At 42.9% G+C, this 13803-nt stretch overlaps 1 protein-coding gene across 1 annotated transcript in view; it reads left to right on the forward strand.

The window, feature by feature from the left end:
• Nucleotides 1–10636: 10636 nt before the first annotated feature.
• Nucleotides 10637–13803, forward strand: part of NOBOX (NOBOX oogenesis homeobox) — a 9788-nt gene continuing 6621 nt past the window's right edge. The window contains exon 1 of the mRNA XM_024758068.1: nucleotides 10637–10768. Within this exon, the coding sequence (XP_024613836.1) occupies nucleotides 10637–10768 (132 nt within the window). The remainder of the gene's footprint in view (nucleotides 10769–13803) is intronic.

Consider the following 13803-nt stretch of genomic DNA (forward strand, 5'->3'; position numbering starts at 1 on the left):
TACAGAGGCCAGATTTGGTTTCAAGATTCACACTGTCCACATCTTTCATGGATGGCCCTTTACCTACAAACAACATTAGAGTCTCAAACTTGCCTTAAAAAGCTGCAAAATAACACAGTGGTCATTCTAAGTGACTACCTACCATGCACTTGTGTCACCCCTCTAGAAAAATTCTTCCAATAACAAAGAGAAAGCTTCAAACTAGATATGGTAGGGCGATGGTAGAGAAAGTTGAGAGCTCCTCTCAGGTTTTAGGGCCAGTAATCCAGGAGTCTCCTAAATTTTCAAACACATATAATTTCTTTTGATATAACAAGGTACCCAGTTCTCCACCTTGTTCTATAGGAACTTGGGCGTCTATTAGTTTATAATCCCACTAATTCCTCTGTCTCCTAGAATCCCCACACCTTGCCCATTTTCTCCTGTGATCACAAAGAATGACAGATCACCCAGCCTCACTCAATGACTGTCAAATATTTCAGGGTGTTCTAGCCTAGTCACAGAAGGTCTTTGCCGTTTGAGGAAAATTAGGATTATGCTATAGGCTATATAGGGCTCTGTATTTGGGATGAGGGATAAAGGGAGACATACCTACTGGTTCTGGGCATCTAAGATGCTGGTTCTCTGGCGTTCCCAAATCTAAAATCCCTTTGTAGTTGCATTTGACTATTTGCCTTCCCCAAAGCAGCTCAATTTCCAACACTAAGCCTTTAGAATCTTATAACAAAGAAGAATTCTGTACTGAAGTTATGCCTAACTTAATGAAGGGTATGGATAAAGGTCAGCTTTTGGACCTGCAAATGGTATTTTGAGTACTGAAAGGAGAAGGGAGAAATAAAAGGGGATAAACATGGAAAAGGGGAAGGGGGCAAATATGGGAAGGGCATGCTCAGAAGGAGTCCAGGGTGGATGGAGGGACAGCTGAGGCTCCATATATGAGGGTGCATGTGGGTGAGAGTTTGCAGGGCAAGAAAGCCATCAGCTATTTACTGTTTATCACATAAGGAGCAGGCAGGCGACTGTGGGACTTGGTTTACATACATCATCTCACTTAATCTTCCCATTAACTGATATGAGACTGATACTGTTACCTCTGCTTTACATGAAAAAACTGAGACGTAGGTGAATTTATCAAGCTAAGCAAAACCAACCCTTCCCTTCTCCAAAGTCTTTGCTTCAGCATTTGATGAAGTTTATTTGTTAGAAGTCCTAGGTGTGTAACATCGTTAATCTTCTCCTACCAATACAAAGCCCACGCTGTACCCGTCTCTAAGCTAAGTCAGGTGTGTTCTTCCAAACTTCTTCATGGGAAAAATCACATTATCACACCTACAAAAGAAAATCTTCCACTTACAGCTACACACGCCTAGCAGAGATCAAAACTGAAAGCTGGGATTCACCAAAACTGTTTCCAACCAGGTGATATCATTAAACCACCACAAACTTTCAGCAAATCATTATCCAAACCAAGCTGATAAAGGACTTAGAATTTTGAGTAATGGGGTATGGCAGCCCCCCATGGGATCAAGCCACAGACACTTTTCTGACAAATGGACTTGTTTTAGTCAATCATGTATAGACTTATGGAGTCATTCTGTGCCATTCAGAGAGGAAGTAGTTTTCAATCATTGCTCAGCATAACCACCATGAGGCCCTCATTCTAGCAGATAAAGCTCCTTGATCCCTGCTCCCACCACCCCCCAAGGTAATTATTTAGTGAATTTTTTCAGTGCTGTGTCTTCTCTTGTCTGGCAAGCAAGTAAATAAACTTAGGATTTTTTTTTTCCTTTATCGTTCTGGTGGACTTTGTTTTATTTGGTGACACACTTGATTGCCCTTCCCCATCTTGATTATGGAGACAGGCTTCCAAAATGCTTGCTGTTTTCTAAATTGTCAGCTTTCAAGAACAGTCAAGAATCTTGAATCTCCAATATGCATTATCCTGACTGCACATGTCCAGGGCAATTCAGGGGCTATCTCAGTCAGAAGTCTCTAAGATCCTGGCCTTCAGTCAGCCCAGAAGTATCCTGATTCCAATCATCTCTGAGAGTTGAAGCTGATGCTTTGACAATGATTACGTTAACTCCAAGAACTCCCAAGGATTAACTTTTCCTGCACTTACTTCTTACAGAAATCAGCCACAGAACTGCACCATCTGTTAAGAAGAGAGAAAAAACTCTTGGCTATGAACTGCTTTAATGGTGGGATGATATCCTGGAAGGGAACAGCACCTGCCCAGCACCCTCACTGATAAGCACAGTATGGAACACCTGGTAGATGATGGCAGCTATTCTAGTGCAAGTTTTATTCTGGTTTTCTTATTTATAATTTCCAAGTTCTTCAAGTGGGCAAGTCAATACTACCTGCAGAAAGCAAGAGTATACACTGTGACAGGACATTCATTCATTATGCAAACATTTGCCAAGGATCTACTACAAGATGGGTCCTGGGCTAGGCTGAGGGATGAAAATGTAAATAAAACGTAGAGGTTATTACCCTTAAGAAGATTAGGAGACCTCAGTCAGGTGTAGAAGCCTAACTAAGGATCTCCATAGAACAGTCCTAAGTGCACAACAGAGGTATAGCCTGAGTGCTGTGGGAACACAGCAGTAGCAACAAACACTGAGGCATGGAAACATTTAACAGAGGAATTCATAATTGAGTTGGGTCTTAAAGAACAAGTAGAGTTTGGCTAGATGGGGGATGCACGGGAAGAAGGTCTTGCTAGGTGGAGAGAAGAGCACTGTGCAATGTTCCTGAGAATCAAAAAGTTTGGACACGACCAAGATTTGGCAAATTGTTTTGATTTACTGAAAGTGGGTGGGCTGGGGATTGGGGTTGTCATGAGGTCAGCTTATAAAGGACTGAGAATGTTAAACTAAGGAGTTTGAACTTTATCCTGTAGGCAGGGGAGAGCTAACTGAAATTTATCAAGTAGTTTGTGGGCACTTCCAGCCAATATGGAGTAACAAACACCATCACATTTACCCTACCATCTTAAACAAGTAAAAAGTATACAAAATCTAGGAAACAGTTATTGTCAGACATTGGACAACAGCCAATGCAGAAGTCATTCCTGAGAAAAGAGAAACAAATGAGCTGAGCCCTACAATAACCCCAGCATACTGTCTGGAGGAAATTTCCAGGTTGCAGGGCAGGGTTGAGGATACAGAACTGAGAATTCAGGGAGACTAAGGTGGCTGGCATTCACAGGATGGAGTGCTGGAAAGGAAGCACTACACAGAGAGAAGAGAGCTGCATTGAGAGGAGAGCACTGCAGAAGAGACTTCAGGGGGTTCCCCTCAAATCTTCAGCTGAGTACTGGTCACTGCACGTGTGTGGAGAAACTACCCTAGTTGGGAAAAGAACCAATGAAAAGGCAAGATAATCACTGAAGTTCACACAGTGCCAGGGATGGTCTGTATTCCTACAGCCAGAGTGGAAGAACCTTGCAATACATGATGCACTGAGTAGAGTACCCAGAAGGATATTGCCTCAGGAATAGGGAAACAGCACCAGAATGAAGGCTTCTCTGGTTCTAGGTAACACAACTTAGAAGTCAGTCTTTAAAGGATTAACGTGCTTCCAAGTAACAGAACACAGAGCAAGGCTCAACAGTATATATATACACACACACATATCCATATATACATGCATACATACACACCTTGTTGTATATATAGGAGATACAGATATAGATATATCTATCTATATGCACATCACCTACATATACACAACAAGGTAGAATGACTGACATTGAATAACAACATTTCAGGACATGCAAAGAAGCAGGAAAATATGACTCATAATTAGGACGAAAGCATCTTGATAGAAACAGACCCAAAAATAGTAGACAAGAACATTCAAACAGTGATGTAATTATATTCCATATATTCAAGAAGGTAAAGAAAAATATGTGTGTGATAAGTAAAGACGTGGAGGATATAAATGAGACCCAAGTGAAATTACAGTACTATAAATGAAAAAAAATCAATGTCTTAGATGACAAATAAACTGAATGGAATTAACTACAGACACTGAAGAAGACTAGAAAACTTTAAGACACAGCAATAGAAACTCTCCTAAATGACACACAGAGAAGAAAAAGCCTGTTAAAAAAGAAAAGCAGCATAATAAAGCATCAATGAACCATAAGACAGTTTCAAAAGGCTAAGTATAATTTGAGTCCCCAAAGAAGGGAAGAGAAAAAAAGGGAGATGGAAAAAATATTTGAAGAAATAATGGACGAAAAATCTCCCAATTTGATGGAAGCTATGAACACACAAATCCAAGAAGCTATAGGAACCCCAAGCACAAAACACATTAAAATAACTACACTAAGGTACATGATAGTCAATCTGCTTAAAACCAGTGATCAAGAGAAAAATCTTAAAATCAGCTAAAGATACAGGTACAGAGAAACAAAGTTAAGAATGATAGCAGGCTTCTCTTCAGGAAAAATGAAGGACAAAAGATAGTGGACCCACATCTTTAAAGCACCAAAAGGAAGAAAAACTGTCAGCCTAAAAGTCTATATATCCAGCTTTCAAAAATAAAAGGAAAATAATGACTACTCAGACATATGAATGCTGAAAACTCCATTACCAGATTTTTACCACAAGAAATGTAAAAGGAATTCCTTTAACATGGAAAATGATACCAGATGGAAATCTCTTATTTCCAAAGGAATGAATGCTTACTAATGGTGAATATGTAAGTAAATATAAAATACTATTTTTTTATTTTAAATATTTTTTTAAGAAATAATTGTTGAAAGCAAAAATAATAACAGTGTATCATGGGTTTTATAACATGTAGAAGGGTACAAAGAATGGGAAGGAAAACCGAAATAAACTTGTAAGATTCTTATATTTTCGTGAAATGGTATGATGTCACTTGAAGGTAAATTGTGATAAATTAGACATGTATCCCAAAAGTCCTAAAGCAATCACTAAAAAAGTCAATAAACATTATAAATCAATGTTATTGTTCATAAGCCAACAAATGAGATAAAACTGAATCATAAAAATACCCGATTACTCAAAAATAAGGCATAAAAAGAGGAAAAGAGGAACCAAGAACATAGGTGATGAATAGAGAACAGTGGCAAGAGGATAGACTGAAACCCAACCATATCAATAATCATGATATATTACGTGTGAGTGGTCTGAACACTTAAACAATTTAAGGCAGAGACTCATATTGGATTAAAAAATCCAAGATCCACCTATATGCTGTCTACAAGAAACCCGCTCTAAATATAAGGTTGTTTGTGCTCATCTCTGAACACTGCACCAGCCCTAAAAAGCTGCAGCTCTGAAAAGTCACGCTTTTCCTCTGAAAAGTCATGGCCTCTGCTGAATATGGACTTTACCAAAGAGGCATGCCAAGTTTCACTGTGTTCTTTACAGCAAGCACTAAAATGCCACATTTTATCCCTGGCTTCTGGCTTCCTCGGTTCTCAAAACGGTCAACACTGGGACTTCCCTGGTGGCGCAGTGGTTAAGAATCCGCCTGCCAATGCAGGGGACACGGGTTCGAGCCCTGGTCCGGGAAGATCCCACATGCCACGGAGCAACTAAGCCCGTGAGCCACAACTACTGAGCCTGTGCTCTAGAGCCCACGAGCCACAACTACTGAAGCCTGTGTGCCTAGAGCCCGTGCTCTGCACCAAGAGAAGCCACCGCAGTGAGAAGCCTACACACAGCAACAAAGACACAGCACAGCCAAAAAATAATTAATAAATAAACAAACAAACAAAACAAAAACAGGGGGTGATACTATATTACCCCTTTATTAAAAGAAAAAAAAACGGTCAACACTTTCAGGAAGCATTCCAACTTAACGGCCTTATCAAATCCTGTTAGACATCAGGTTATGAATTACCAGAAACTGTAATTTGTGCCATGAATCTGATAATCCTTTTCTTCCCCCTTCCAGCTAAAACATCCATATTTTTATTCATTCATTCATCAGCCAAATAGTTAACATGTATAAGGCAGCCACTTTGCCAGATCTGTATACACAGGTATATATTGGTGAAACAAACCACTGTAGTTTCAGTACCCATGGAGCTTAACATATAGTAGAGGAGACAGTCTGTAAATGAAAATATAAGTACCTGTTGTGTTAAGAGTAGTAATAAAAACAAAGAGAAAATATTAGGAGGCGGGTGTTAAGTAGAAAATGTGGCCAGAGGACTCCTCCTTGAGAAATAACACTTAAACCAAGAGCTGGGTAGGAGCTAGCCATAAGAACCACCGAGAGAGAGAGGTTCCGGGCACAGGAATAGCATAGGTAAAGACCCTGAGGCAGAAGAACGGAATATGTTTAAGATGCTTGAAGGACAAGAACAGTCACCTGAGATGAAGCAGAAATGGTGGAACCAGATCATGCAGGGCTACGGTAAGATGTTTTCATTTTCCTCTAAGTACAATGGACAGTCATTAAAGCATGTTAACAGCAGGGTGACACACATGACAATTTCCATTTTAAAACTGTCTCCCTAGCCAGCCTGTGGAGAACGGATTATAATGGGACAGGAGTGGAAACAGGGCGAGAAGTTTAGGAAGCGGTCACTAAAGAACAGGCAGGAGAGGAGAGGGGCTTGGGCCAGAGTGGTGATGACCGAGGGAAGTTAAAGGATTTGAGATGTGTTTCGGAGGTTGAACTGGCTGGAATATTCTGGCACCTTATATGTAAGCTGTGAGGGAGAGTGCAGAATCAAGGATGATTCCAACTGGGTGGCTGAAACAAAAAGAGGGAGGCCTGGGGGTGTTACAAGTTTTGGGGTGGGAATCAGAAGTTCAGTTTGAGAATGAGGTTAAGTTTAAAAACTCTGAAAGCCATCAGTGCTTACCTTTGCTCATGAGCCCAAACCAACTGGGCCTTGGAGCAGCATCTCTGAGAGTTCAGATCAGAAATTATATCTCCCAACTAAAGAACATGGATCTAATATTGCCTGGTGCATCTCTAATTCCAAATATGGCTTTCCCCACCTCTGTTGCTTTTTCCTCCCTCTCCTGGGGACTGCTCTGAGTGACAGCCTGACCGAATCGAGGTGGGCCAGGCAAGGCCCACACTTCCTTGGGTCAATTTAATAATGCACACAGCACCCCAGTTATAAGACAGAGACAATCAAAAGCCTTGTGCAGGGCTTCCCTGGTGGCACAGTGGTTGAGAGTCTGCCTGCCGATGCAGGGGACGCGGGTTCGTGCCCCGGTCCGGGAGGATCCCACGTGCCACGGAGCGGCTGGGTCCGTGAGCCATGGCCGCTGAGCCTGTGCTCCACAGCGGGAGAGGCCACGGCAGTGAGAGGCCCGCGTACTGCAAAAACAAAAAAAACAAAAAAAAAGTCTTTTGCAAGCTGAAGACTGGGTCTAGCAGCCCATACGGTTGCTCCTTTGTCTTTCCAGCAAGCTGCATGACAGGTTTTACCAGCCTAATTATTTCTCGGTTAATCAATCTAGTCTTCTATCATTTCATCTCTCTGCCCCATTTAAACGCATGGCTTATATTTCACCATCCCCTCCTGCATGCAAAGGAAGTTGCTGCTAGCTTCTTCCCTGTACTACTGATCTTGCCCTTGACTGATATCAGGAGAAAGGAGGCATTTCAAGACAAGGGCAGCTCATCTTCAATTCCAAAGAGCTGGAACTGTCACTCTAATGTGGGTGGACTTTAAAGTTTGGTGCCCCAAAGCACAGAGGAGCCTGCTGACCACGACACGGCCCCATCTTTCACACTATTCACTGGACCTGGAGGGGGATGGTACCTGGGTCACAGGGTACCAGACGCACAGGCTCAAAGGCTTCAAAGCCCACAAGGACATGAGTCCATGGCCTAAAAGCACCAATAGAATGGTCAGGACCACACCCTGGCCAGAAAGCAGAGCTCTCTTCCTGCACGATGAGGGCTCCTGGCAGAGCACTTTCTCCTGGGAGCCCCGACCCTCCACCTGAACATCAGAAAAGTCTGTCAAGCCACTGGCAGAGGTGTAGCCCCAGGCCAGCAAAGGAGGAAAAACACCTTGTTCTGGGGATCTTCTAACTCTCACTAGACCTGCCCGGTTGGCCCATCTAGCTTAGGCCCCTCCTTGATGAAGCACTTTAATCGTACACCTGCCACCCTGGCCGCCTATTTCTGTGCAATGAACAACTCTGTGGCTCCTCATGGGTTTGGGACTACAAAAAACCACAGGTCAGATCAATCACCAACTGGAAGAGATTTCTTTTTTTTAAAGTCTGTAAGAGGAAAAAAAAAAGAATTAGAAGCTTTATTTCAAGTTTGCTTTTTAATTAAAAAAAATGTAGACCTTCAAATTAAAAGTTATTGCCAACAGGTGGAGAACAGTTAAATTACAGTATGGTCACGCAATAAGTTCCTAAGATGGAAAAAAAATTAAGGACTCTGCTTTTCACAGTACGTCCTGCAGGGAGGAATGCTCAAAATTATATATATATAATTAATTACAATCATGTAGAACATATATGAAACACGGTCATGGCAGAAATACTGTAAGGAAGGGTACCAAACTGTCTACAACTGATACTGTTTGATGGAAAATTGTACTGTTTTCTTTTCTAATCATTTCTACCATTTACCAATATTTTCCTGATAAATTTGCATTCCTATTAAAAGAGACAGAGTTATTTTACTTTTAAAACAAATTAGACATAAATTCTTCTGCTTGCCTGTCAACAGCCCGCTTAAAGAAATAGATATAATTTAAATCTAAATGTTTTAAAATCACGGTCAACAAGAGGTTAAGAGTGCTACTCTACATGAAATCTTATTTCTGTCAATTACACTTAACTGAATCCAGGAAAACTAAACTTGTGGTCAAAACACTGGGATTTATATATATATATATATATATATATACGTCTGTGTATATATATATGTTTTTTACTTTTGAGATAATTGTAGTTTCACGTGAAGTGTTAAGAAATCATACAGAGCAATCTCGTATCTGCTTCCCCCAGTGGAAACATCTTGTATCACACCAGGAAACTGACATCGGCACAATCCACAGACCTTATTCAGATTTCACCAGTTTTACACACACTCATTTGTGTGTGTACACGTATATACACTTGACCCTTGAACAACGCAGAGGTCGAGGCACCTCTGCACAGTCGAAAATCCACGTATAACTTACAGTTGGCCTCTGTATCCGTGGCTCTTCCCTATCTGAGATTTCACCAGCCCTCTGCACAGTCGAAAATCCACATATAACTTACAGTCGGCCTCTGTATCCGTGGCTCTTTCCTATCTGAGATTTCACCTCTGTGGATTCAACCAACTACGGATCATGCGGTTCTATGGTATTTACTATTTTTAAAAATTTGCACATACGTGGACCTGTGCGGTTCAAACCTGTGTTGTTCAAGGGTCAACTCTGTTTAGTCCTATGCAATTTTATCTTACGTGTAGACTCACGCGATCACCCCCACGGTCAAGGCTCAGAACGGCTCCATCACTGTTGCTCCCTTGTACAGCCATAGCCATAGCCACCTCCCCACGCTGCCCTCTAATTCCTGGCAATGGTGATCAACTTCTGGTCAACGAACTATCATTGATCCCCATGTGCAAACCACCATGCCAAGCCCTGGAGGATCTTTTTTTTTTTTTTTTTTTTTTTTTTTTTACTTTTTAAAACTACTTTGTTGAGTTCTGACTGACATTTGAAACATCACACGTACGGAACGTATACAACTCTATGAGTTTGGGGATAAATACATGACCATGAAACCATCACTATCATCAAGGCCGTTAACATTTCCATCACCTCCCAAAGTTCCCTCGCACCCCTTTATCATAATTATTGTGTGTGGGATAAGAACACTTGATATAAGATCTACCCTGTAGCCAATTTTATATATACAATACATACTGTTAGCTCCAGGCACCGTGCTGTACATTAGATCTCCAGAACTTATCCTGTATAACTGAAACTTTGTACCTTTTTTCACACACACACACACACACACACACACACACAATGTATTTTATTTTTACAAGAGATAAACAGACTGACACCAAGCACTGTAAATGGATGACCACAACAGGAGCAACACTGACTGCAATTACCACACACGAAACACACTCACACTACGTCATCATATTGACGTTCAGTTCCCTGGAGGATCTTGATGCAAATATAAATGACATAAACGGGAAAGCCTAGTGGTTAGGAGTATGGCCGGGAACCAGACCAACCGGGTTCAGATCTTGGGTGTGCCACCTAGCAGCTGTGTGATCTGTGGCAAAGCACTTAAGCTCCCTGTGTCACAGCTCCTTCTTCGATAAAATGGGGCTAACCATAGAACCTTAGAGGGTTGTCGTGAGCATTCAATGAGTTGATATCCGTAGAGCAAGTAGAAAGTGCCTGGCGTGAACAGATGTATGTTAACACATGTAAGAGCTCACCACCGGTGGAGAACATACAGAGCTCTCATCAGGTCAGCCTGTGTTAGGTGATGTAATATCAAGGTGAGCACGGCACAGTGGGAGGAAGGAAGGAGCAGTTCCTCCTGGCCGTGGAAAGCTAAGATAGGCTTCACAGGAAAGAGATTATTTGGGTTGGGCTTTCAAGTGTGAGTAAGACTTTAACAGAAATAAAAGGGAAGGGACGATGTTCCAGGCCTATAAAACGATGTGCTCTGTGGTCCCGAGGCATGAGAAGGCGGGGGCCGTTCTGAGAGAGGCCCACAAGATTGGAACGAGAGGACACCACGAGGAGACTAGACGAGGGTCTGTGAGTGCGGTGAGAGGAGAAGGGAAGGACAGCAGCCACAGATGCAGAATGAGGGAAGGCCGGGGCTGGGTTTGGAGCGGCTCTTGAATGCCAGGCTATAGTTAGCATTACAGCTTTGCAATCCTGGAGAAGATCAGAACAGAGCAGAAAGAAGACAGTCTGTCTCCAAAACATGGGTACATCAGGAGGGGATTAGAATGCAAGGGAAAGTGCCTTGTAAATTACAGAACACACAAGCAATAGTGATTTATTAGGAGGACGGCCTCATTAAAAACTAGCAGCAGCAACCAGGTTGCTTAGACACGGCCACTATTCTTGTCAGATTCATAAAGTCTTGCGAGTCTGGGGCACGGGGATTAGACGTGCTCAGGCTCACTCATGCCAGAACCTGTTTTCTCCCCGCCAGGGCAGTTTATGCTCTAGCCAGGTGTTCTCAATGCCCGTCACCTCCAACCAGCCTTTCCCGGGGTTTCCAAAGGAAGCAGCTCTGCAGAGACTTCGGCAACTCCTAGTGTCTCCCCCGTCACTGGCACCCTCCTCTCTGTCATGATGAGCCCACGGTGTTTATCTGATCATCCGGCCAAGGGCCTCCTTCAGGCTCAGGACGTCCTGGTCCCCGAACCTGTGATGAGCTCCGGTTTCCCTTTGCCCCCCCCTGCCCTGGATGGAGCTTCGCCTCCTGGTTGTTTCCTGGGGCCTTTACCTCCCGTGTTTGCTGGGACTGTGATCTCCCAACCCAGGGCCCGTTCAGATTTCTGCCTTTTCACAACCGTATTCTTGCCTCTGGTCCCAGGATTTCCAATGACCTGTTGCTGCCTACTCCCAGGAGCGGCATGTAGGACAAGAATGAATTACCCTGTGTCTCTGCTTTGAAAAATTTTCTCAGTCAACCACCTTCTACTGGTTATTTTTCTCATTATAGAGAGGGAGGGAGGAAGGACAAAGAATCTATTTCACTTGCTTAAACTAATTGTACGGTTGGTTAACTCTACACAGAATGGGAAAAACAAAAGATTAATTATACCCTTTAGTAGCATCAGACCTGTTCCTCTTTGTTGTCATTCTATCCATGAGAAGAAAAAGATGTTGGAATAAATGGCGCTTGCTAAGAGGGTGGAAGTGGTGGTTTATAGTTTGGCTCTGAAAACTAAGGACAACCTCCTCCCCTCCACGCACTGCCCCCCCCCCAAAAATCCTTCCCTCTAAACAAGGTTGGTATATGAACATGCCTTAAGATCACGAAGATGCCATGTACCAAGTCTTAGAAATAAATATTTCCAAGTACCCGTGAAACAGTACCTTTTTGTCCTCCCAATAAAGAGCAGCCCCCCTCCCCTATCTGAAAGATAGCACTCTCCACAGCATATATCATAAGTACAATCCCTTTTCAACCAAACACGTCAAGACACTATCCCAAGCCTTCTTAGACCAAATTCACTTGCAGCCACTAAATCGAATTTTCATGTAAATAAAGAAAACGATATCATTTGTAAAAAAAACACACACACACACACACAAAACAACAAGGCAAGAATATCAAGACAAGGCAAGAATATCAAGGGAGGCAACAAGGCAAGAATATCAAGGGAGGAAAGAAAGAGAGAAACAAAGAGAAGGAAAGCTTCGATTTCTCTAACGTCAGAGCCCAGGCCCAACAAATTCAATTATTTATGTGTTTAGAAAATGCCAACATCTTCAATTCCTTAAGTCTCAGAGCAAACCCTTTTATACAGTCAGACTCTGTATCTTTCAAAGTTTTATGTAAGGGTGGTGTCCAGTCTATGGGTGATTTGAGTCTTTGCTTTTCTGACCTTCACCCAGGCAGAGGGCAAAGAGACGGCAAGAGGAAATACAACATAAGTGATGGCAGGGAAGGATGATTTATTCTTAATTTAATGAGATAGGATAACCTATTCAGAAATTAATTGTGACCCGCTTTCACTGCAGCAGACATCTCAGTAAAGGACAACAGGTCATCTCCTTCCCCGACAAAGTCCCCCACCATCCACTTGCCCTATTTCCATCCCCGGGGATGGTTTTAGTTGACTTTGTTTCTGCACGAACCCGTGTCCCCTGCACCGGCAGGCGGACTCCCAACCGCCGCGCCACCAGGGAAGCCCAGCAAGCCACATCTTAAACAAATTCCCTAGGAAATTCTGATCCAGGGTGTCAACACTCCTTGAAAAACACTAGGTCAAAAGAGACATTAAAACTGGAATACTTGGGTGTGGGAAGCAGGCGAGCTGAGGCTTCAGAGGAAAGAACCAGACCTCAGAAGCCTCCTCTCCTGGTTAGGGAGGTTGGTTTTTATCACACAGGCAGGCAAGGGCCACTTCAGGGTTCAAGCAGGGCTGTGACATGGTAAGAATGCCTCTCCCTTAAACTTCAGCTCAAAGCTCACGTGTCACCCTCTCCAAGAAGGCCTTTCCTGCCCCACCCCCAATCCGAGTCCAGCAGAGCTTCCTGCTCCTCTATGTATCCTTCTATCTCACCACCGACCTCCTTGTATGGATACTGTCCATTTACTTGTGTCACCGTTCTAACCCCCTCTCTGCCAGTAAGCTTGTGCAGGCAGGAAGTGACCCGCTCACAGTGCCCAGCACACGGTAGGTGTCCTGTAAATGTTTAATCAAGCAGACTATTGCATTCCATTTACCGCCATGTCACCACCAAATGTTCCACAAAGGAAGCGACTTCACTGCCTCCCATTGCTCGCTCACATGGCCTAGAATGCTTCCTTTCTAGCTGAAACTGGGCCCTATTTTTAAACCCCTCATTTATTAAAGGATATTAGTCTTATAGGAGTCAGAATGAAACACCAGGTGCCTGGAATTTTGGTCATGTTGTCAAGGAGTTAACTCGCTTATAATTTTCGTATTTCAGAAAGAACTCGTAATATCTTCAAAGTTCATGTGTGTAGGCCAAGCCCCTGAAAGGCATTTAAGGCACAGGGAAACTTACCAATAGGTGATTACAGCAGGAAAACACGTGGTGTCCAGTCTTTTAAATCCTAAAAGCAAAACACCTGATTTCTATTCTGACTC

This window comes from Neophocaena asiaeorientalis, unplaced genomic scaffold (genome assembly GCF_003031525.2).
Source record: "Neophocaena asiaeorientalis asiaeorientalis breed wild unplaced genomic scaffold, Neophocaena_asiaeorientalis_V1.1 scaffold206, whole genome shotgun sequence".
NCBI classification, from domain to species: Eukaryota; Metazoa; Chordata; class Mammalia; order Artiodactyla; family Phocoenidae; genus Neophocaena; species Neophocaena asiaeorientalis.